This window comes from Maylandia zebra, linkage group LG15 (assembly GCF_041146795.1).
Source record: "Maylandia zebra isolate NMK-2024a linkage group LG15, Mzebra_GT3a, whole genome shotgun sequence".
In the NCBI taxonomy this organism is placed as follows: Eukaryota; Metazoa; Chordata; class Actinopteri; order Cichliformes; family Cichlidae; genus Maylandia; species Maylandia zebra.
Window position 1 is genome coordinate 39,261,459 of NC_135181.1, and position 25,493 is coordinate 39,286,951.

The window sequence follows — 25,493 nt, forward strand, 5'->3', positions numbered from 1 at the left end:
AAGTTTCTGCCCTGTGATGAAGAGCAAAATGGAACTTCTGAGAACTTGTTCTGCTACAGTTTACCTCAGGTATTAATTAAGAGTAGTGAGCTACTGAGCCGTCATGAAGCGCACATTAGGGGTAAATCTGTGGAGGAAAGTAACAGCTGTTGATGGACAGCACAGCTGGAACATGACTTTATGTATAAAACAAGTCTGTGTCTGGAATGTGAAGGAAAATGTGCTGCAGCACGTGCATGTCAGGTTACATTTACGCTGGGGTTTGAGACTAATGCACGCACACGTTTCTTACACACACACAAACACAAGGGAACACCGCTGCCTTAAACTGCAGGCAGCATGTGCGCCGTTTCCATCATACGCAGCAAGGTTATCTGCGTCCAAGCAAGTTGTAATGAAGCTGCTTTGGGCTTACTTAAGCTCAAACAGTTAGCCTTGTTAATTACAATGAATTAAAAAAAATATCTTCCTCCTAATTTCAGAGCTTTTACTTTGATGTGGAACAAAATGTTCTGAACGCATCACTGATGACACATCTGAAGCTGCGTTGGTATTTTCCACGTCACATCGCTGCTTTCTAAAGCACCGTACAAAGCATGGGAAGTGATTTGCATTTGCATCCTCTCTTTAAACATCAGGCTCTTCTGAGAGAAGAAATTAAAACGACAAAGAGCGGAGGTAGTCTGCAACAGAAAGAGCATCCGTGTGTTTTCTGGGTCAAACTGGTGGAAGGCAACACTTCTCACCGTCAACAGGACACCGCCCTGCATGCCAGGAGTGATTATGCTGTAGCTTTTACAGCTTGGTGTGTTCTGTCAGTGTATTCCTCTAACGGACATTCATTTGGCATCTTCTTATCGTCAGCCTGAGAGATTTAATCAGTCAGCTGCTCACCTAGTTATACCCTCACTTGTCTTTTTTATTATTTTTCATACTGTTTCACTCTCCGTCTACATCAGCTTTCATGTCACTCTTCGCCTTTGTCTTTCATCCCATTTTTCTTTCCTCGTAGATTGCAATGGTGTTTAAAATTAAAATACTCTCTTAAGAAAATACAAATCTTAAGTGAGTAACATGACCTACATTATTGTGTAACCACACTCTGACAAAACATAGCATGTAGATGAAAATTGCATTTGACATTTAATGGTCAAATGCAGACCAAATGCAGACCTTATTATCTCCCCAGAGAACTCACTTCGATCATACTCACTGCGGTGTATATCCCCCCCGACGCTAATGCTAGGTTGGCCATGAAAGAACTTTCTGCAGCCATTAACAAACACCAAAATAAACACCCCGAGGCTGCTTTTATTGTTGCTGGCGACTTCAACCACACCAACTTAAAGACAGTCCTCCCACGATTCCACCAACATGTCTCCTGGTGGGACAGACGCAGTGCTCCAGGACAGATTCAAAAACACAGACTGGAATATGTTCACCCACACAGACCTGGACCAGTACACCTCATCTGTACTGGATTACATCTCCAAAACCACAGACAGTGTCACCACCCAGAAACGGATCACGATGTACCCCAACCAGAAGCCTTGGCTGAACCGGGATGTTCGTCTCCTCCTGAAGGCCCGCAACACCGCCTTTAGGTCAGGAGATGCACACGCCTACAGTACAGCCAGGGCTAATCTAAAGAAGGGTATCAAAAAAGCCAAACACCATTACAAAAAGAAGGTAGAAGAACACTTCTCCAACTCCAACCCCCGACGCATGTGGCAAGGACTCCAGACCATTACAGACTACAGGACCACCAAATCCTCTGATGTCTCCTTCCTCAACGAGCTCAACAACTTTTATGCTCGTTTTGAGCGAGGGAACCCCACAACCACAACAGACATGACGCCAGACCACCAACCTCTGACTCTCTCCCCCACCGATGTAGGAGCGGTGCTGAGCAGGATCAATGTCCACAAGGCTGCAGGTCCTGATGGCATCTCCGGGCGTGTTCTCAGAGCGTGTTCTGGGGAGCTTGCAGGAGTGCTGACAGACATATTCAACCTGTCCTTGGCCCACGCTGTGGTACCGGCCTGCTTCAAATCCACCTCCATCGTCCCGATACGCAAAAACTCCAACCCATCTAGCCTCAATGACTACCGCCCAGTAGCACTCACCCCCATCATCACTAAGTGCTCACCTGGTCCTAGCACACTTCACATCCTGTCTCCTCCCCACCCTGGACCCCCACCAATTCGCATACCGCCAGAACAGGAGCACAGAGGATGCAGTCTCCATCGCACTGCACTCTGTCCTCTCACACCTGGACAACAACAACACCTACGCCAGAATGCTGTTTATAGACTTCAGTTCAGCGTTCAATACAATCCACCCCTCACAACTCATCAGGAAACTGACAGACCTGGGCATCAGTTCCCTCATCTGCAAATGGTTACTGGACTTCCTGACCAACCGCCCCAACATGTCTGGCTGGATAACCGCTGCTCATCTACCATCACAATGAACACCGGTGTACCACAAGGATGTGTGATGAGCCCTTTCCTCTACTCCCTCTTCACCCACGACTGCAGACCAGCCAATGGTTCCAACACCATCATTAAGTTTGCAGATGACACCACGGTGATTGGCCTCATCAGTGACAACGATGAGGCCGCCTACAGGGAGGAGGTGGATCGTCTGGCTGAGTGGTGCGACACAAACAACCTGCTGCTTAACACCGAGAAGACCAAGGAGCTCATCGTGGACTACAGGAGGAATGCTGACCCACATCCACCCATCCACATTAAGGGGACGGCTGTGGAGCGTGTGAGCAGCTTCAAGTTCCTGGGAGTCCACATCTCCGAGGATCTCATCTGGACGACCAACTGCTCCAAGCTGGTCAAGAAGGCTCACCAGCGCCTCTTCTTCTTGAGGACTCTGAGGAAGAACCACCTGTCCTCAGACATCCTGGTGAACTTCTATCGCTGCACCATCGAGAGCATCCTGACCAACTGTATAAAAGTCTGGTACGGGAACTGCTCTGCCTCGGACCGGAAGGCGTTGCGGAGGGTCGTGAAAACTGCCCAGCGCATTGCCGGAGCACCACTTCCTGCCATAAAGGACATCTACAGGAAGCGGTGTCTGAAAAGGGCTGGGAAAATCATCAAAGACCCCAGTCACCCATCACATGGACTCTTCACCCTCCTGCCCTCTGGGAGGCGCTACAGGAGCCTCCGGACTAAGACCACCAGGTACCGGAACAGCTTCTTCCCCACAGCTGTCAGACTCCTGAACTCTGCCTCCTGACATCTGACCCACATTAAACTCACGGACTGGACATACACACACACACAACCACCCACAACCACCTACACACACACACACACAATGGACAACTGTACCCTCAAACACACAATAATAACATGGACTGAACCACCACTCACAACCACCAGCACTTTATATAGCCTCTGTAGGAATTATATCTCACTTATCTTAACTGCACTACTGTATAGTTCTGTGTAAATAATCATTCTGTACATTCGATAATTTTTAATCCTACAACTGTTTATAACTTGCATAGTTCACATTTCTGTATAACTGTATATCTCAGATTTCTGTAGTTTTTCATATTTATATCCTGTACATAGCCTGTACATAGCTTGTACTCACTACAGCCTGTACATACTTATAGTTATAGAATATTCATAACATACTTCATACCGTGTACATTATAACATACCATAATAGACCCATTTCTGTAATATACTTACATATCTATATTATTGCTAATATATATTGTAATATATTTATATCACGGCTAAAGCACTTCTGGATGGATGCAAACTGCATTTCGTTGCCCTGTACCTGTGACATGTGCAATGACAATAAAGTTGAATTCTATTCTATTCTAAAACTTACATACATAAAGAAAACAAAGAAGCAAAGCACGATTAATGCGGGTAAACCGGCAGATATAACTGATCAAAACATCTCAGCAGGTGTAATGCTGTTGTGCGCAGATGAATGTGGAAACCGATTCCAGGATGTTGAATTCATGCAGAAGGCACAGATTTGATGTAGAAGGTTGCAGAAGCATGCCAGGAGGAGCTTGCCAATATATTTTATTGTGCTGAAACATCTTGATTTGCCAGTGAGTTTTCCTTTGCTGCCCACTATACTACTATACTAATGGCATATTATTAAGTTCACTGGAGATGAAACTAATACTTACTCATCAGTCTGTCGCAGAAATTAAGCAGCAAGGAAAAAACAGAATAGCTGACAAGACGAAAAAGAAAAATACATCCAAAGGTCTCCAGTTCCCAATCCATCCATCCATCCATCCATCTGCTTCCGCTTATCCTTTTCAGGGTCGCGGGGGGCGCTGGAGCCTATCCCAGCTGTCATAGGGCGAAAGGCGGGGTACACCCTGGACAGGTCGCCAGTCTGTCGCAGGGCTAACACACAGGGACAGACAACCATTCACACTCACTAACACATTCACACCTAGTGGCAATTTGGGTTATCCAATTAACCTATCCCCACAAGCTGCATGTCTTTGGACGGTGGGAGGAAGCCGGAGTACCCGGAGAGAACCCACGCAAACACGGGGAGAACATGCAAACTCCACACAGAAAGACCCCGGCCTGATGGTGGAATTGAACTCAGGACCTTCTTGCTGTGCGGCAACAGTGCTAACCACCGTGCCACCGTGCTGCCCAATCTATGGAGCATTTTAGGATTTTTCAAGCTTGCTGGTTTTTAAGTCACATCCATCCATCCATTTAGCCAAACAAACGTTTTACATTTTTAATCTTTATCATTTTAACTGTGACATTTAGAAATGTTCATTTGACATTTAGTCACGTTCCCCACGTCTTCAATTCCAACTCCCCGCCTTCTCTCTTTTCTTCTCTCTTCCTGTCTTGCCAAATGTGTGGGTTTGAACAGGTTTCTCTGCATTTGAATAGAAATCTCAGGGGTGTGTCTATTCACTGGTACCAGCGAGATCTCTGGCTGCCACGCCTGCACTTCATCACTTAATATCAGGCTTCTAGTTCCTTTTGGGGTTATTTATTCATACCTGTAACACTGTGTGTCCCCTGGACATCCTTCATGTTACAAATCTCTAAAACTCCACCTGTTACAGCTGCCATAGAGCCCCTCTCACTGAGCCTACATGAAACCCCTTTGATAAATCTTTGGCTATGTCAGTAAACAAAGAGCTCTTCGTGCCAGCATAAATATAGATTCGCAGACACAGATTTATTCCTCGTATTCGTTCTGTTGGCTGGAAACAATGTTACAACAATTGTTCTTAAGTGTTAATATATGATTCTAAACAGGATCCTTATTTGTACTTGTGGACATTAGATTAAAGTTTGCACATAACCCAAGCCTCCAGCAACTGCCCTCCTGGCTCTTAGAAGCTCAGAGCTGCTGACTTTCTATGTGATGAATAACAATTGACTATGGGCTTCAAAGGATGCCTGCTGAGAAATTTCTCAGAAATTTCTCACCCCAAAGCTTCCGAGTCCTGCTGTTAGCATTAATGAATGACTTCATATGGTTAATGAATGTGAGTTTTGTGGTTGTGAATATAAAATAGATGATTTGTCGACATGTGAGATCATTCAGCAGCCCATACGTTAACATTTACTATTTCTATGGTAGATGAAGCTGTGACCTACAACATACTCTCACTGCTCGCTTATATAAAACACCAACTAAGATTAATGTATTTTGTACATGCCCCTGTTTTATATGTGAAACTTAAGCCATTGCTTATTGGAGTTATTTTTGGATAGTGTGTCAGAATCAGTAATATAATAAAATGTAATGAAAGCGTTTCTCTAAGAAACGTCTCTTAATCCTTTAGAAAACCCTCAGACTTAGTCGAAATCACACCATGACAAAACTCCATTTTCATATCTTCCATTCCACATATATGAAACCTGTGATTAAGATGCTTCCATGTCAGTGATGTCAGTCCAACAACAGCGTGTTTATCACCTCAGAAGGTTTGACTCCCTAAATGCCAGTGAGTCACCAACACTGCCTTGGCAGAGACAGAGCCAGTGGACGCTAGCCATCTGGGCCAAGGAATCAGGGCAGAGCCTTTGAGCATATGGCCCTGTGGTGGCTTATAATGATGTTCCAAACAATAGAGACCACACTTATAGGGAAGTTACAGCGTAACTGTTTGTCATAGTTACGCAAAGTTGAGTGTTTCTATCAGCCGTCTAGCTCAGTCAATAATTGATTTATTGGTTTGTTAATAATCACGTCTTTACCAGGACACGATCCAGACAGCTCATTAAAGCGAGGCGATGACAGCGATGACAGCGATGACAGCAGTGTCTGGTGATTGTTTCTGCTCAGTCGCAGAAAAACAGGTGGAGCAGAAAGGTTTGGGAAGCTGTGTCAGGGAGGGCTGATTAACACAGCTGCTGCACGTTGACTAATCACTGCTTGCTTCTTACGCAGTAGCATACTGGGACCTTAAGAGTTCTCATGCACAGGCTGCAAGATGTAGTCATGCCAACCCGTGTGGCTTGGGTGTCATGAGTTATACGTGCTCCACTGTGCCAGGCAATTAAAAGGTGTTCACAGCATTTCTGATGTTCATGCTGTTTGTGAGCAGCTCTGTGTGAAGAAAGGAGTGTCTGAGCTAGGTTTGGGTTTGTGCTGGAGAGCCTTACAGGCAGTGAGATAAATGCACAAAAACATCCTTGTTTACCATCTTAAACTAAACTACATGTAAAGGTTAAAAAGGCCTCAAGTGCCAGTATCCTGCAGGTTTTAGATATCACCCTGGGTCAACACCCCTGATTCAAATGATTAGTTCATTCCCAGGCCTCTGGAGAACTTGAGGACATGTTGAGGCAGTAATTTAGCCATTTAAATCAGCTGTGTTGGATCAAGGACACATCTAAAACCTGCAGGACAACGGGACTTGAAGCCTGGAGTTGCCTGCCCCTGGTCTAGATGGTGTAGTTTTAGGATGCATGTGTAAAATCTCTGTAGTCATGATTGCAATAGCACCAAGGGGGAAAAAGTTGTTGGATGGATTGAGTTGAATTTTGTGCATAGACTTGAAGACGGACTTTTACTTAAAGTACAACTCTAAATCTGTAAAAGGAGGGGAGCTGTGTAAAATGTAAACAACAGAGAATATAATGATGTGGAAATCTCACAAACCCATAGTAGAAACTGATTCACAATAGAAAATAGAAAACATACAAAAGGTTTAAACTGAGAAAATATAACATTTTAAGACGGCAGCAATGCATTTTAGAAAGCTTGGGCATAGCTATGTTTGCATGACCTGGATGATGGAGAGCCTTCACAGATCTGTTAGCATAAAGATATTTATTTCACAATCCCTTTTGTCCATGTGATTTCTGTTACACGCAGCACGGAGCGGTGGCGGTTAAAGAATGACAACACTTGCGCAGATTTTCTGACTCACTGCATCCATCTGCTTATTGCGCCAACCTTCAGCCCATTCAAGAATTTTTAAGCTTTGATTTGAATTGATTAAATAAAATTAAAACAGCCCAGCAGATCTGTGATGAACTCCCCACAGATGGTCTTCTAATGATGACCTAATACCAGTTTTCTAATACATGCAGTGATTGGCTGTTAATCACTGCTGGAGCTTCTCCACTGCTAGCCTGTTGCATGTTCTGTAGCACACTGACCTACTTACAGTGTGAGGCATGTTTTTGTCTTTTATATCAAGCCTGACAAATGACATCAACATATAAGAGCTTCATAGTCATGACCTTTCAGCTAGCTTGTGTAATTAAGTGTGCCAGAGCGTACGTGCATGAATTCAGTGATTCCATTATATATGTGACTAAGAATGCTATGCAGTCACAGTATTATTCAGTCATTACGTGCACACCAAGGTTGTTCTGCGACTGTCTTTAAGCATTGACCGACTGCCCAATTTTACCCTGCTATCCCAAAATACTCCCGGAAATTCCGTCCTATGATCTCACCAGAAGCCTGTTACCAACGTATGTCGCAGAATGGGGTCAACATTTTCTGTCATGTAACTAATACATAAAGCTTTGAATTACCTGAGGAGCTCAAACTATGGAGGTGGCAGTTCTCAGTACACACACACACAAGGCGGATTAACCTGATATATAACCATAAGAGAATTATCTTGTTCTTTCAAAGAGAGCTGGATGCAGTGTTTGCTCTCTGTGGTCTTGTCTCAGGCTTCGTCACCCCTGTTGGTCAGTTTTCGAAGGTGTTTCAACATGTGGGTCATTCGTGTTCTGATGCCTTGCTGGAGCCAAAAGGTCATAAATGGTCTTTTTAAAATTTTTACAATTAAAGTAATTACGTTTTGAATCGTAAAACTAATGGCAGATTCATTTTCTGTTTAGTCAGAGTAATCATGACGACAGAACAAACAGAAGAAATGGGTCTTCTGAGAAAATGTTTTTTAATCACCACAAATCTCTCACATTCTCCAGTTGATCGTTTCTTAAAAAATGACAGTATACTAAAGTACAGTGCTTAACAAATTAGATCACCACCCAGTGCAACACTACTGATATGGCAGTCATAAATTAAGAGAAATGATCATTAATAAACTAAGTTTTATGTATTTTTTAACAGTAAATCCACGAGTGCTGTCTGAGTTAATCTCGTTAAAATGACGTTAACCCTCTCAAGGCAGGCGTTGCAGATTTGCAACAAGTAAAAGCTAACAACCTGATTACCCCACATACATATTTTATGAGATTTTTTTACTCAGAAGTACCACTGCAGGTATTCTTTTGTGCATTAGCAACAAAAACTTAATTTGAGCCTGAGAGGGTTAACGCCATAACTGCATTAACGCGGCAAATCTCTGTTAGCAAGTTAACGCGGATCGCCCCATGCGTGGTATTGGATGGCGTCAACCCGTTAACGTTAACAGAGATTTGCTGCGTTAATGTGCTAATGTTAATGTCATTTTAATCTCTTTATAACGAGATTAACGCTGACAGCACTAAAATCCACCAGTATCTACAAGCACTTTAATCACGATTGTTAATGCTGAAATGCTTCCTGTGTCCTGTCTTCTTCCCCACAACCAGTAGCAGCAGATGACTGCCCCTCCCTGTCAAGTACTGTGTGCAGGCAGGAATGGTGGACCCAAAAATGCAGATTCATGGAGGTGAGACGGTGAACTCAAACACAGTTTCATTGCTGGATGGCAAAACAGAAAACTGGCGAAACTAAAAATACAAACAAACTAAGCAGGCAGACAGTGAGAAATGAGGGAGATCATGACACAGACCAAGAAAAACACAGGGCTTAAATACACAGAGGGAGCAATCAGGGAATGGGAAACAGAAGGGAAACACAGCTGGGACAAATCAGAGGCAAAGAGACAAGAGAAACAAAACCAGACACACTGCACACAGGACTGGGACTATCAAAATAAGACAGGAACCAGGAAACACACAGCCTGAACTCAAGACGCGCAAGCTTAACACTAAGGAATAAAACAGAGAGAAGATTCACAAAACACAAGACAAGGCTAGACACTGAGGGAGGTAAACATAATTATTAACGGCAAGGATTAAACAACCGAACATAAACCAGTTAGAGAACCTAAACTTATGACATACCTTAAACCCTTTAGACAAAGAAAACTAGAACATAATGAAAAAAACAAAATCAAAGAACCAAAAAACACAAAACACTAACAGAGCCTAGATCTGCTGCAGGTTTCTTCCTGTTAAAAGGGAGTTTTTTTCCTACTGTCGCCAAGTGTTTGCTCACAGGGGCTGCAGGGGTTTTCTCTCTATTACTGTAGGAAATGTGGCACATTGTAAGGTGACGAATGGCACCATATAAATAAAATTGAATTGAACTGAATCAAAATATAATGATATCATATTACGTTTCTGTGAATTTATAAATTTACTGTTTTGCTGAAAAAATAGTAAAATACATTATTCTTATTTTTGATGCCAAGTTACTATTTTTACTTGGATTCTCAAACAGAAAAAAATTGTTTTAGTGGTTTAATATTATTTTATCACCAGAGAAGTTTAGTGTGCCAACTCAAATTTGGGTATAAAAACATGAATTTCGTTTATTTTCCCAACAATACAATTAGAATATAATTTTTAATTGTAAACAAGCTTTTTCTAAAAAAAAAAAAAAAAAAAAAAGTGTTTTCTTGTTTTTTTCTGACAGTACAGTGAATCAGGCAGCCACACCTTGCAACAGCTAGAATCACTGCAGTTCACGGAGGTGAGGGCAGTAGCAAATGTTAAGCCCAGTTTAAGTGATTTAAAAGAAAAAAAAGCTTGTGATGAATCTCAACATGACTGAGAAATCAGTTAACCTGAGAAACAAATGACCACACTTAGGAACATTAAATCTTAGTTAAATCAGGCACGTGAGAGCCCAGCACAGAAGCTGAAGGGTGGGGTGGTAAAGGCGCTGAGTGTGTTATTAGCATTAGTGACACTGGCCATGCTGTACTGCATGTAATTAAATGTAACCAGCCACAATGAATGAGCCACTGACGCCGAAGCCTGAATGTGTGTGGACAGGACTTTACTGTATTCTTCATTATCAGTGTCAGGCAGTAACACATTATTTTATTAGTGTAATGAAATTACATTTTATAATGAGACGTATGAGGGTTTAAAATTGGACATTTAGTCACATGAACTAATTGCAAACTGCTGATCTGCCCATCATAGTATCTTGTTTTATGTTTTGTGTGTTAATCGCAAGATGTGTGCTACATATTCACAAGGTGTTACTGCAGCAGCTCACTCCGTGCGATTTCAAAGCACTCCGAGGCAGATTTCACATTTGCTGATGCAACCCCCAAGGGATTTGATCTCCTCTTGAAGTAAAACCAAAGATCTTTCCCTTGTTAGGTGAGTAACTGTGAGTAATTCCTAAAGAAAGAAAACTACTTTTGGCTGTTCCCTTATTCACAAGGGGTTACCACAGCAGGTTGCGCTGCGTGTTTGATTTTGGGAGATTTTTTTATGCTGGATGCCATTCCTGACACAACTCCAAAGGGATTTGTGTCTCCTGCTGGGACCAAACCAGAGATCTTTTGAAAGGTCTTCTTAGGCGACCATGTAAATGAGTAACTACAAAATTAATATATTTACCATTTTCAAGGAACTTGCCCAGTACCATCCTTTATTGGTCAAGTTTACCTTTTGATGCCTTTTCAGTCAAACAGCTCTGACTGTCTGTACAAACAGCTATGCAGCATAGATTAAAATGCACCAGAACAGCGTCTGTCACCTTCAGCAATGAGTAATTAAGTCTGATGGGTAAAATTATAAATATTACCATCAAAAGTTAGTGTGTGTGCTGCGGCCTGTCATTCTTTTCCACTGGCATAGAGTAATAAGAAAATAATGATACACCAAGGTTCCTATAGACCCTCTATTTTCATCTGTGCGATGCATTCACGGTGCTAACATAAATAACTGGTTGTGTCTGTGGAAATTCTGCATTTAGCCAGCACTTCAGAATCATAAATCAAATGTTTTTTTAAGCAGCAGGTGATCTCCGATGCAGTTTTTCTGGGTGAAATCATCTGGAGCTCTAATGCACTCCCATACCAGCAAAGATAGAGGAGGCTTTTGAACTGTGTGATGATAACAAGCTAGATGGTCCCTCTGCTCTTTAGTCCAGATGATGAACTGTCCATGTTTTCCAAAAATAATTACATTTTTGATTCGACCGAGCACAGAATAGTTTTCCACTTTGAAAGTGTTCCTGGATGATGCCCCCTACTTTTCATTCATGCATTTTAACTTGCATTTGTGGATGACCTGATGACCTGTGTTCATACACAGTGATTTCTGGAGTGTTCCTGAACCCACGTAGTCATTTCCATGAAAGAATCATACCTGGTTTAATGTAGTGCTGCTGCACTTCGTGTCTAATAACTTTTTGTTTGGACAGAAATGCTTAAAAAGGATGACTTTATAAGAAAATATTCCAACAGTCTGTTGAGTTAGTTCAAGAAACTGGACATTAAGTGAATCCAGTGCATTGAAGATAAGTTCAGTTATCTCAACATGATAGAGTCGTGAGTCACCTCAGACTGTAAATCAGATTCTGCAGTTAAATACAAGATTAGAAGTCAGTGTGGACACGTCTCCCTGTGGAGAAGTAGGGCGACACAGAGACCTAATTTCAGCTAGACAGAGTCATATATTATATGGGTCAGCCTCCCGGCCAGTGTTCACAGTTTGTATCCTTCCAGAAGGCATTGTAATTCCATATCTCGTGTATTAATGGCTGTAATGTGTCTAGGTGTAGCTCTTGAGACAGCCGGTTGAAGTATCCCACTGTCTGCCCATTGTGAGATGCCATATTCCCCGTGGTTGGTGACGCACCTCTCCAATGAATCAGTCCCATTCCCATTCCCATTCACATGAAACTCAACATAAATATCTAAGAAAAGTAAAGAAACTTTATTATTATATAAGTATATATTGCCAAAGTTTGCATGTCTGCCTTCACATGCATATGAACTTGGTTTAATATGATGTTGGCCCAACAGCTTCAACTCTTCTGGGAAGGCTTTCCACAAGGTTTAGGAGTGTTTATGGGAATTTTGGACCATTCTTCAGACACTGGCTTATAACCTCCACTCAAATTCATCCCAAAGGTTTTCTGTCAGGTTGAAATCAGAACTCTGTGCAGGCCTGTCAAGTTCTTCTACACCAGACTTGCTCATCTATGTCTTTATGGACCTTGCTTTGTGTGCTGGTGTGCAGTCATGTTGGAGCAGGAAGAGGCCATCCTAAAACTGTTCCCACAAAGTTGGGAACATGAAATCATCCAAAGTGTCTTGGTATGCTGAAGCATTAAGAGTTCCTTTCACTGGAATTAAGGGGCTGAGCCCAGCACCTGAAACTCAACTCCACACCATAATCCCCCCTTCACCAAACTTTACACTTGGCACAGTCCACTTGATATCATGTCACAGTACCACAATGGAATTCACTGAGCTCCCGAGAGCAACCCACTCTACACATGACTGGGTGCTTGATTTTATACACCTGCAGCCTTGGAAGTGATTGGAACACCTGAATTCAGTTAATGCTTTTGCCAATACAGTGTATATAAAAAGACACACACACATATTTGTGTGTGTTTGCTGTTCTCCTCAGTATTCAGTTCAACGGTTACTTCAAAGAACTTAATTTTGTGAGGTAAAGAATGAACAACGTTAGAGAGAAAACTGCAACAAACAGGTAATCCCCTACAAGTGGCCCAATGGTGACAGCAGGAAGAAGGAACTCACTTTTAACAGGAACAGATCTCCAGCAGAAAGTGAACTCTGAAACATACTCATAGTATAAAAATAGTGTCTTCTACCAGGTATTTCTGTACAAATATAACCTGCCATTTAAAGATAATATTGAATTATTGTTAATACAATCGAATACAAACTTTATTTCAAATTTCTAATTCTATCGAATGTCCTCAGCTAATGAGATTCAGCCCTAAGATCAGTTCTAGTGGCACTATGTGGGGAAAAGAATCACTTAAAAATAAGTTAGTAGATTTTGTGTGCTGCTGCTGCTCTGGATTCACTGTTTGTGGATTTATCCAACTGAATTCAACGTGATGTAAGCTAATGTTACACAAGCTATCGTGCATGTGAGAATTCAGTGAGTGAATCTAAGCAACACCACCACCCAACTCAACCCGGATCATGAACAACACAGTCCCTCTGCACCAGTTAATCACTGTAAACTTATTAAACCAGTGTGGCCTGCACTAAAACTACCTGGTATTTTCATGCAACCTTTGAACACAATAAATGTAGTATACTTGAAGTTGTTTTGCAGGATGTTTCACAATATAAAAAAACAGCAACACATCGTGTAGGCTTTGCATCCAGTATCTGTTTGATCCCAATGAGACTTTTCACCTGGGTAAATAAAGGATGATGAAACAAAAGGGGGAAAATGAACAAGGGCATTACAGGAATGCTTAAAATTTCCAGTCTAACAAGTTTTGAAATAACTCCTGTCTCACATCTTTCTCTGTCTCTGCGTGGCGTTATCTCCTTCTTTCCCCCCCCTGGGAAATCTATTCCATCAGTGAGTGTCACGTAGAATAATAGCTCATCACCTTACTGCATAAAACTTTATAAAACTGCACAGTTCAAACCTGTTGTTTGGCTAATCTAATCAGCCTCAGTCAACAGCGCTGACAGTCCGTGGCCCAATTTCAGGTCGTGCCATTTGCACTGATGTTTCATCGCTTGTGATTCATGAAATGATCCTCTGCTGTCATCATAATCTTCCCTCTTGTTTAGAAGTTACAGCTGTTGTGACACTGAGAGGCTGAAAACAAGGCAATCTCCAAAAGCCACAGATGGCGGTGCCGTGTGTGAGTGCATGTTAATTTGTGTACTGCTATGCATATGCAAAAACTTGGGTGCCAAGATAGGAGCATGATGAAAAATAGTAATGGATAGAGAGGGAAAGGAGGACAGGAAAGAAGACCCGAACATTTGCATACAGATCATTGTCCTTTATCACTATTGTTCTTGTCTGAAGCTTTAATCTGTTTCCTGATACTCCACCCAATATTTTTATTTTCCAGCTGGTGGTATTTGACTGTTGGTGTGTTTGTCAGGAATACCTACCTACCCTAAACTTTATAAAACATATCCAGACGAACACATTTAATGTTGGTGCTGATCTAGGTTACTTTGTTTAAAGCTGACAAATTAGGTCACTGGTATTAAAGCCTTTTAGGCTTAGTTCAGTGTAAAATAGTAAGCCTGTGTTTGGTGACAAATTGGATAAAGCCATAGGATTCATGTGCACGTGACAGCTGCACTTAATGTTTGTCATTGATTACACTCACCTTGGGACTGACTATTGTTAGAAATTGTTGAATTGTTTTTCTCTGTCCTCTGAATGAAACACTTTAATGCATATTGACTGACTATGTCAAGGTTAGACACGTGCTGTTGTGGGCACTCGTACACAGCATCAGTGCATCAAACTGCTGTTGAACCACACGTGAAATGAATTAGAACACAGGTATTCACCATGATTGTGCTTTGAATATGAAGCGATAGATGCTATTGAAAAAAAACCTTTTTTCAACATCACTACATTGTCTTATAATCTGGACTTGTTGGCTTGCAGTGAATTTTAACTTGGTTTTTAGACATAGCAGAACATTTGACAGGTTAAGTGTCATAATTACATCTTTATTGTCATTTCACATGTACAGTGAAATCAGTGCAAACGTCTGATTCATCCAACCCCATTGAAAGTAAATGCATTTTTAAAAAAAGGCCATAAAATATACATGTAAGTGTCACATTATATCACACATAAAAGACATTTAAGCTGAAACAATAAAATAATTCATTGTGTTAAAAAGTTGCACAGCTCGAGCAGTGTAAATGAAGTTGTTTCTTTTGGATAAAGTATTTTTTAAATCTCTTTGTCCTTGCCTGAGGGCAGCTGTTCAAACAGGTGTCTGGGGTTGGATGCTCTGGGCTGTTTTGAGGCACCGGGGACTGCAAAGTTCCTGCAGAGAGGAGAGAGGGCATCTGATGGTCTTCTGGGAAGTGGTGATGACTATCTGCAGCATTTTCCACTCTGCCACTGTGCAGCTGCTAAACCACACACCGTTTCAGTATGTCAATATGCTCTCTATGGTAAAAGGACACAAGCAGTTTTTGGATGTGTTGGTTCTTCCTGGAGATCCTCAGGAAGTGAAGCCTCTGCTGTGCCTGCTTTCTGTCTGTGCTCCAGGTCAGGTCCCCTTTGATGTGCACATCGCAGATCCAGAAGCCTGACACCCTTTCCACACATTCCCCACTGATGAAAATGGACCGAATTCCAATTTCCTTCCTCCTGTTAATCATCAGCTCATTGGTGTCGGTGGTGTTAAGGATCAAGTTGTAATCCTTTTACACCAACCAGACAGTTACTCATCCACCCCAGAGATGAGCCCCAGTACGGTGGTGTAATCCACAAGTTTGATGATGCTGCTGCTGGACTGGGCGAGTATGCAATGGGAAGTAGGGAGGGTGAAGAGTAGGGGGATCCTCACAGAGCCCTGTGGGGGAGTCAGAGCTGAGACTGAGAGGTGAGGAGATGTAGTGGCCGTCTCTCACCCTCTGGGAGTGATCAGGTTTTTATCCAGAGGCAGATGGAGTGAGGCAGTCCCAGGTCTGTCAGTTTGCTCATCAGTTTGCAGCAAGGATGGTTTTAAATGTTGTGCTAAAGTCCCCAATAGTTAAATATTGCACACATACACAGCATGTACATAATGCAACTTTGTATCTATTTCAATACAATGCTCTTCCAGGCTGGCTGGTGTGTTTTCCCTTTAGTTTCAGGAAAAAGAATAAAAACTAAAAATAAATTTTTTTTTATCGTGCATATTGAGTTCTAAAGACATTTATGGAGTCTGAGTAAAGCAACAATGAGTGCAGAACAAACTGTACAGATGGATGAAGGCCGCTTATTCAACTTTTTAGTGGGCAGCCTGCCCGGTCTATGGGTGGGAGAGATACTAGAGAGAAAATAGCTGACGGAGAGACAAGGTGGAGGAGCTCTCAGGAAGGTACTGGCCTACATTTGTTTTTCCAATTGGTGTGTTGTGCTGTCTACACTCTCATACACACAAACAATCACACACAGGTTAAAGTGAAAACACTCCACGTACACATATTTGCACACGGGTTACGTGGAGCTTCTGTCAGCTGAATGTGTTTCAGAAGGAGCAAAGGCAATATATCTTTGATTCGATATGGTCTGAATGTTCAAATTGGACAGACTGTCAGCAAAGTCTGCTGAATTTCAATTACTTTTCTCTTTCTACCACAGCAGCTGTCACCATAAGCCAGCAGTTTAAGTGTTCAATTTTAATTACACACGTGCGTTTGCCTGAATTTTTAATTATGCCTATCAAGTGCTGGTGGAACATTGACTGAAGAAGAGGCGAAATGAGTGCTCAAGGGGGACGGCTGTCTGCTCCCCATCTGACGAGAGGTGAGCGGCAGGCTTAGGGAAAAAAATCAAGCGCAGATAAAAACAACAGATAAGAAACACTGAAGGTCCACAAACACCGCGTCCTTCTTTGTGCTCGAGCTGGATACAGGTGTCAAGGAAAACTGGTCCTGTGGTTTTAATCAAAATGAGAAAATCTATCTTGTTACCATCCCAGAAAAGGTGAAACAGAGGTGTATTAGCGCATGTAGCATGGACAGCTACAACTGAAAACACCTGGCTGCTTGAAAAGCAAAAAACTAAAATGGTGTACCTGAACCTGTTGCCTACAGCAAACTGAAAGAGAGCAGATATTGTTTCAGAGTAAGCTATGCTGATTTTTTTTCTACTTTTCTCAATTAAATGTAGGTTTTGAATTTGATCGCTGCGATCTCTGCTGTCATGATTAAACTCTATGAAAAGCAGAAAAGAAACGAGCCTGTCATCTCCTCGCTGATTGTCACATTAACACAACAGGAACAGGCCACAATACGCTGCACCCTGCTGTACAAGAAAACACCATTCAAACGATTGCAGATGTTTACAAGGACAAGTGAATGAAGGCTGTCACTGATGATAAAGATAACATCATTACATTCTTGCAAATGTTCTGCTTATGGAGCTTTAACTGGGTGTGATGGCAAATTTGAGTGAGAGAAATGGGTCAGGCCTGGCTTGCAGCAGATAAACAAGAGCACAGACATGGACTGGTGTTATAACATAAGCGAGGTTGATCTGTATGCATTTTTATACTTTACGTAAGTAAACGCATCCTCTTTTACTGAAGTGTTGGCAGCTTTACCTCCCACGCACACACAAACAATAAGGACAAAGAATTTTAATAACAGCAAGACATTTTATTTAGGAAAGAGAAACACAATGTAACAACATTTTAAAGATTTGATAACTCTGCTGCTGTCACAGGAAGACTTTATTAAATGAAAAGGGCATGTAAAGCTTTCTCATTTGGTTCCGTCAAGACAAATTTGATCTTTAGACATTAGCATCATCTGCTGAGGGGTTATTAAAGTGTAAAATACAGACAGCTGTTACTTTGGTAAGTATAGTGTTAGTACATCAATGCCATACACACCAGATTATTCACACTCTCCATGATCTCAGTCAGATTAACCAGGGTGTAGTTGCTTGTCTAAGTTTTGTTGTCACTGCTTGACTGCATCTGCACAAACTAATGACTAATTAAAAGCCAACGAGATGTCAAAGAGGCTCACAAACAGGGACAGACAGATGATGGATGCCTCACAATTGCATAAGTGCATTGGTCATTTAGCCAAACGAGCTAAAACGCTTTATACAAAGTCTGAGTGTTTGAAGGACAACAGAAACAACTGACATGGCAATGGATGCACGTAACACAGGAATAAGCACTCGACAATACCGATCAACTGACCAGTGACCCCGTCTGTTTCATGCATATTCAGCACATGGACAGCAGTGCAGACAAACAGTCGCTTGCACACTCGCAGACACGTGTTAATATGTCGTTACTGTGGAGGCTCTCCACTGTGAGTAAAGACACTAAAGCAAATAGGTAGGGGGAGAACCATGAAAGCGTTCACATCACCATTTATTGTTTATTGTTCACATCATTGTTGGGGCAGGGATAACTCAGTAGGTAAAGTGGTCGCCCCATGATCGGAAGGTCGGCGGTTCGAATCCACTTAACGGCTACCCTGAGCAAGGTACCGTCCCTACACACTGCTCCCCGGGCGCCTGCTTAGTGGGCTGCCCACTGCTTCACTGAGTGAATGGGTCAAATGCAGAGGAAAAACAAGTAATTTCCCCATGGGGATCAATAAAGTATCCATTATTATTATTATTAAAAGAAGGGAACGTGGCTAAAGCTAAAGCTAGCCAGAGCTCAGAGCTAGCCACAAGCTTGGTGTGAGCCTCGGTATGAGCAAAGGACCAAAGCAGTGACAGGAAAGTTGTGGAGTTGAGTGAAAAATAAAAAAGGATCACTGTTGGTAAATTTATATGCAAAATGATCTAAGAAACTGACATTAGTTCTGTTTATATCAATAAAGCATTTTATTTTCAATTGTTTCAGTAACATGTCCTGTAACTCCAAACTGTAATTGGTGCATTAAAGAAAACTTTATTTTTCTATAATCTGTCAGGTGTAGTTCTTAGAAAGAAAATCAGAATTGGCAACAAACAAACAAAAATAACCTGGAATCAGAAATTGTGTGAGTGAATCTCTAGACGATACACATATAACATTTTTTTAGATGATGACACAAATAGGTTTGTATGTGTTAGCAGAGTACCAACAAGAAACTGATATACAAGTTTTTAGATCACACACAAACCATCACATGGATGTATTGTATGACACTTACAGTACAGCTGTTGGCAGAGGTCCATAAGACCAAGCTGGAACGTATGGTTTCATCCTTCCCTTTAATAATCCATCCTTTCTGGTACATGACTGTACTTTAAAAAATTGTACATGCTTTCTGATAGATTATCAATATCAACCATTTTATGTCATTTTAAACACTGTAATGCACTGAAACTGATAGTGATGTACACTGATAGTGGCAATCCCAGTAAAACTAATGTAATCATCATGTAACCAGTAAAGCCACTGGCTCTGTTAGTAGTAAAACAGAAAAAGCTATAAGGTGTTGAGAACTGAAGACATTCTTTTTATAGTCTTATCCCACGGTTCGTTTTCTCCTCGGCAGCGTGCTTCAGTGCTACATTAAGTTTCTGATTAATATCGAGTGTTGACATTTCTTTGAATCTGAGCAGGACTTCATTGAGCACAGCAAGAAAACTGAAAAGTGGGTCAGCATCCGCAGTCACGCTTTTGGCCGCAACGCTCCTTCAGAAACGTGTCTGAATGAAGTGGGTCTGTTTGGCCTCGGCTACACTGCAAACACGGGGCACAAACAACAGCCTTCAGTGTCGTCATTGTTAATCGTTATCTCTCCAATCCCTGTGGCCAGCTCTCTGCTGTCTCCCCCCACCCACTCACTTCTGCTTTTCTACCTGTAAAGACGTGTTTGAAAAGAGCTGTGGCTGACCCACAAAGTCCACGAAGAGCGATCCCTCTGGTTGCAAGAAAGAAAAAATACAAGTAATTGACAGAGATTAGCCCTCACCTGCTACGGTGTGATGTAGGCTGAACTTGGGACACTGAAAACTCGACGTGTCGGAGAATGAAGCGAGCCGAGGTCGGTCTACGCATTTGCTTCACTGCATTAATATTTCAACATCAGTTAGTGATTTGGGAGTTACTGCGTTAAATACTGTACACTACTTGGTGTACTTGATGCTCTTGTTTTTAAGTTTGTTAAACACATAAACTGAAACTGTAAATATATAAACAATAAACCTAAATCAAACGTCAACACTGCAATTTTTTCTCTCCACAGAAATAAAAGATGCTTCTCATGTGACATCATTATTGCACTGCTCAAGAGCTGTCTGCCACATTGGATGCAGTTGCTAGGGAAACATATATTCCCCAACGAGTTGGCAGCTGACTCCTGGAAGTGGCTGGCTCTTGCTGTGTGAGCTCTGTTTCATAGAAGGAAACGCACCAAAAACCTCACAGTGATTGCTTTGGTTGCTCGCAGATTTCCACAGTTGCCCGTACTTACATGATGCTGTCTGCAAACACTCGCTAACTACTAGCAGAGCTGCAGTAAAATCTGGAAAAGTGTGGCGCACCTTTCATGTTGTCACTGCAGCTCAGGCCAATATGCTACCAGCCAAAGCAATTCCAAGGTTTTTGCCAACCAGGAGAGGAATACAGTTTTCCCAAAGGTTCCCAGCCTGTGTGACTCGTGCTTTAGCAATTATTTTTCAAGCAACCACTCACAACTCCTTCACAGCTCCCTCACGACCGCTGGTTGCCACACACCAGTCTGTACGCCTGTGTGGCTGGGGTCTAAGTCACATCCAAACTAGCAAACAAGTTTATGCGTTTGCGGAACATGAAAGAGCAGTAAAATCCTTCTGCAGTGACGGGCTCAAATCCCACATGGACCTGTATACATTACATCATAATGTCATGTGTGTAGTACCGGAAAAAACAACCTCCTGTTAATACACTACTCTGTACGACTGTAATGCAGAGCTGTTTTCACTCATAATGGCGACCTGTGCTAAAACAACTTCCACAAACACCACATCTTGTTGGGGGGTGGGGTCCCCTTGGCCAGCAGGGGGCAAGATATCTGACTGCGGTCACAAAAGGGAACTGCCATAAAATGAAAACAGTTGTAGTATCAAGCCAGTGTAAACCTCAGTCGTCTGGTATAGGGGTGTTACAGTTCCCATGATAGATATAGACAGGTCCATCGCAGCGATAATACAACTGAAATATGTCTCCGTATCCGTGATCCCTCCACCAGGTGCACAGCTGCCGGTTCCAGCCACACGCCAAGGAGTAAAACAGTTCAGGATGCTCCATTCCGATCATGGTAAAGAAGTCTTGATCACCCAGGTGGCCTCTAAAGCGATACTGGTCTGCTAGTTTGGCCACATTGCTGGGCTCCAACAGCTTATTGTAAAGAGCCGAGGACCTCATAGCACCTAGGTCCAACAACATCACACCGCTGTTGAAGCCCGGGAGGCCGTCAGGAGGAGGTTCCCCGACTCTGGTCTGAGGGTTCTCCTTCCGGTACTGCCAGAAAGTGTGCCTGAGGAAAAAAGAAGAGGTGCCAGAATAAGGATGGGTCTGCATGTCGAAGTGCATTTGGGCAAAATGTGTGTAACAGTCAAAACACTAGGTTGAATATGAAGGGTTGGAGGTAAGGGAAAGTTGCCTTTTTTCAGACTGATGAATAAACTGATGACTTCATTTGAAGAAGAAACATAAGTAGTCATGACCTTTTGTTTCTTTCCCTCATGCATTTGTCAGGAAAACTATTGCTGTGGTTTAGGCGTCCCTATCAAATTTAGGGAGATCAGGATTTTTATGCTGCTGCTTGTACCATTTTTATTTTTAGGGAGTGGGGGTGGGGATGAAGTGTTTGCTTCAAGAAAGTACAAAATGCTCCTTCTGTGTACTGACAGCTGGTGCGAAGATGTTTCGTGCCAACTGAAGACGAGGATGAATGGAAATGTGCTCTTACTTGCTTGCTTGTGCACACGTACACACAGATACAGCTTATTCTTAGTTTGGGCCACAGAGGAGGAAAGCTACAGTAGATGAAATAGTAACGCAGAAACAGAAAACAAAATTAACCACTCATTTAATTTCTGCTCTGCTGACTTTTTGGATAAATAAATGCATGTGAGCGGCAAAAAAATGAAAAAGAATAAATAAAAATCACACACAGTATGCATTTGTCTTTCTCTGTGTGTGTGCAGTTTGATCAAATCTTGTGGGAGCAGGAGATTCTGAGTCACACTTTCGTATTATTGCTGACCTATATTTGGCAGCTGTAGCTTATCCTCACAGTTTTATAGAGTGTGGTGGTTAGTGACTGGGGACTTGGGGCCCCTGTGGAGTATTTATCATTTTAAAGACATTCACTGTGTCTACGTGCACTGCACGATGTACGTGCACTGAGATGCATCCAGAGTAAACATGGTGAAGTCAGGGAACATTTACTTTTCTGTTTTGCTGCTCTGAGGGAGTAAGTAAGTAAGTAAGTAAGTAAGTAAGTAAGTAAGTAAGTAAGTAAGTAAGTAAGTAAGTGTGCACTGAGTAAAATACATTAAGAACAATAAATTGCATTTTCTTCAGCATCATGATGGCCAGTAATGTATGACTTCTATCTTACTAGTTACAGACATGACAAATAAGGCAACAGGACACCGTCCTTTTTTTGGACAAAAATGCATTCCAGAGTTTATGTGAAGCTAATATTAGTCAAAATTTCCCTGTTCTTAGCTGTCAGCGAAGAACAAGAAACTGAAGGTAGACAGCAGGGTCAGAAGCTGGCAAACACCATGAAAGCATAGATCCATTCTGCGTAGTGTTAACGATTCGGTGGTGGCGGCGTACGCATCTTTTGATGGCTGCTTCCAGCAGAATAACGTGCCACATGTCACAAAACATCTCAAACTGGTTTCTTGAACGTGACAGTGAGTTCACTGCACTCAAATGACCTCTACAGTCACCAGATCTCAGTCCAGCAGGGTACCTTTGGGATGTGGGGGAACAGGAAATTCGCATCATGGACGTGTAGCCAACCAATCTGCAGCAACTGTGCGATGCAATCATGTCAACGTGGGAGAAAAAAAAAATCTCTGAGGAATATTTTTAAGCATCCAAGCACCTTTTAGAATCTATGATACGCAATGTTAATGGAGTCTAACCGGGCACTGGCAAGGCATATTCCCAAGAAAAGCCCTTTAAACTTTAATGAAACGTTCCGCTCTACGTTTGGAGAAGGTTAGAAAACTGAGCAAATAATAGAGAATGGCTCTCCATGCTGTGACACAAAGACTTTCTCTGGCTTTGTACCAGCACACTCACACCACATTCACTCAAAGTGAGCAAATAAGCTCACTAGCTCAGATTAGGGCTCATACTCTTCACACCTCCGTCCTCTCCTGCCTTGAATTTTCACTGCCAACCTTTCAAATCAAGTGTCTCTCTCACTTGTGAAAGAATGAAAAGCAGTAGCTGGTGACAAGGGCAGTCTGTGCTGCCATCCCCTCCAAATGCATGCTTCTGCTTCTTCAGAATATGAAACAGCCTGGTTTCTGATAACTGCAAAAAATGTGCTAACCGACAGAAGGGAGTCTGGGCTGTGCAAATGAAAAGTCCGGCCCTTTTCGTCTGTAGTTGGGATACACAAAAACACATTAAAATTCCAGGATGGATGCAAAAGAGACGCTTTAATAGAAGAGATGATAAAGAGCTTAATTTTAGAATAGAGTCATTAAAAAGCATGATTAAAGTCATTTAACACCGTCATGTTAAACAATGTTTGGCAATTCTGTTGACTGAATGAAGGCATCATGGTAGACTCGCTGTTCTTGATGATGATGCTGACCGCCAGATGCAAAATCTAATTTTATTAAGATCAATGACAAAGTGTCTCAGTGTCCGTGCTACATTAGTCATTATTTCATATTAAGCATTCGGTATCATCTTACAGCAAAAAGGGGAAACATGTGGGATGCATCACACAATGGAGCCTCAAAACACAAAGCTTAAAGAGAGCAATTTCCTCGCTGCTCATTGTGTGCGCCCGTGGCTGTGACACTTATGTAAGCATGTCTCCGGGGTTTTAAAACATTACGACGACAGCTGCAAGGGAAGAGGCACGGGGCATTTCTTCCAATAATGAACTTTTCAGGGGCAGGATGTGCTCTCAGTGTGGCTGGTGGGAGGATGTATTCTCCTGCATAATGCTCGGTCCATTAGCACCAAAACGCAGTGTGAGCTGAGAGCCCTCTCTCTGCTCGGCACAGGAAAAGAGGACGTGCACTCTGCCTCGCTAATAGCAAGTCTCAAAAATTTAAATATTATCAAGTCCATTAGCTAGAGGCCAATTAACAGGACAGCATGCAGAGATGACAAACAGATAACGGATAGGCTTCTCCAATGTTCACTCAGTCTGGGTTAAATGTAATTAAATAAAAGGCTTCTTTCTTTTGGGGTGCAGAGTCAGTGCTACTTATTTAATTTGGATCATGCATCCTGACATTACACTGGTCCTGACCTGTCGCTGCAATTGGAACAAAAACAAATCCTCGAAACAAAAAAAGAGAAAGAAAAACAATAAAAACTTGAATCTCTGTATTTTCTATTGATCTCAGCCAGTGGCTTCAGCAATATCCTCCAGAATTTCAGTGACGCAAAAGCTAACCGCTGTCAACACTTTCAAATTTCCTTTAAAAAGGAAAGAGGAGAAAAATCAATTGCAGCTCGGGGAATGTGCTTTTAACCCCCACAAACTGCAAGAATGAGTGAGTCACATGTCAGTGCAGAGACAGACACTGAGCTTAATGTGGAAAAACTTAAGTTGATATACGATTTCTTGGTATTCTGCTGCTGAATAAGCCTGTCCAGGCCCACAGGAGGACATTAGTGGGGATTCCCAGTGTTGGTAAACCACTGGGAAGAACAGAGACACCAGATTTACTGATTAGCATGCACACACAAACACTGCTTTTCCACTGATGGCACTTCTCCAACACACATGACAAGCAAGCATCAATCAAATCCTGAGAGCAAACAAAGCATTACAAACAACATATAAATGTGGCCGTAGAAACGCATTCGCTACAGAGGAATTTAACTTTGGTTGGCGTGAGTTATTAGGGGTTAGTGATAAGATTAATGCACAGGCATTGCAGAGAAGACGATATTAATATCACACTTGTCGCCTTCAATATCACGTGCACTTGAAATCTTAATCTGTAACTTCACGTTGACAAGATTTCCTGTACTTTATCATACACAAGCACTCTGTGTACGATGTGTAAGCCATGTCTAAAGAAAAGCCTGAGAAATTGCTGGAAAAAATTGGTAAATGGACTGATTCTTATATAGCGCTTTTCTACTCT

General features: G+C 42.1%; 1 protein-coding gene across 3 annotated transcripts in view; it reads right to left on the bottom strand.

Annotated features, from left to right (window-relative positions):
* Nucleotides 1–17,830: 17,830 nt before the first annotated feature.
* The window catches only part of xxylt1 (xyloside xylosyltransferase 1), a 28,459-nt gene continuing 20,796 nt past the window's right edge, over nucleotides 17,831–25,493 (bottom strand). For all 3 annotated transcript variants that reach the window (XM_076874407.1, XM_076874408.1, XM_076874409.1), the window contains one exon: nucleotides 17,831–21,664. In XM_076874407.1, coding sequence (XP_076730522.1) covers nucleotides 21,268–21,664 — 397 coding nt within the window. In that variant the 3' untranslated portion in view covers nucleotides 17,831–21,267. The remainder of the gene's footprint in view (nucleotides 21,665–25,493) is intronic.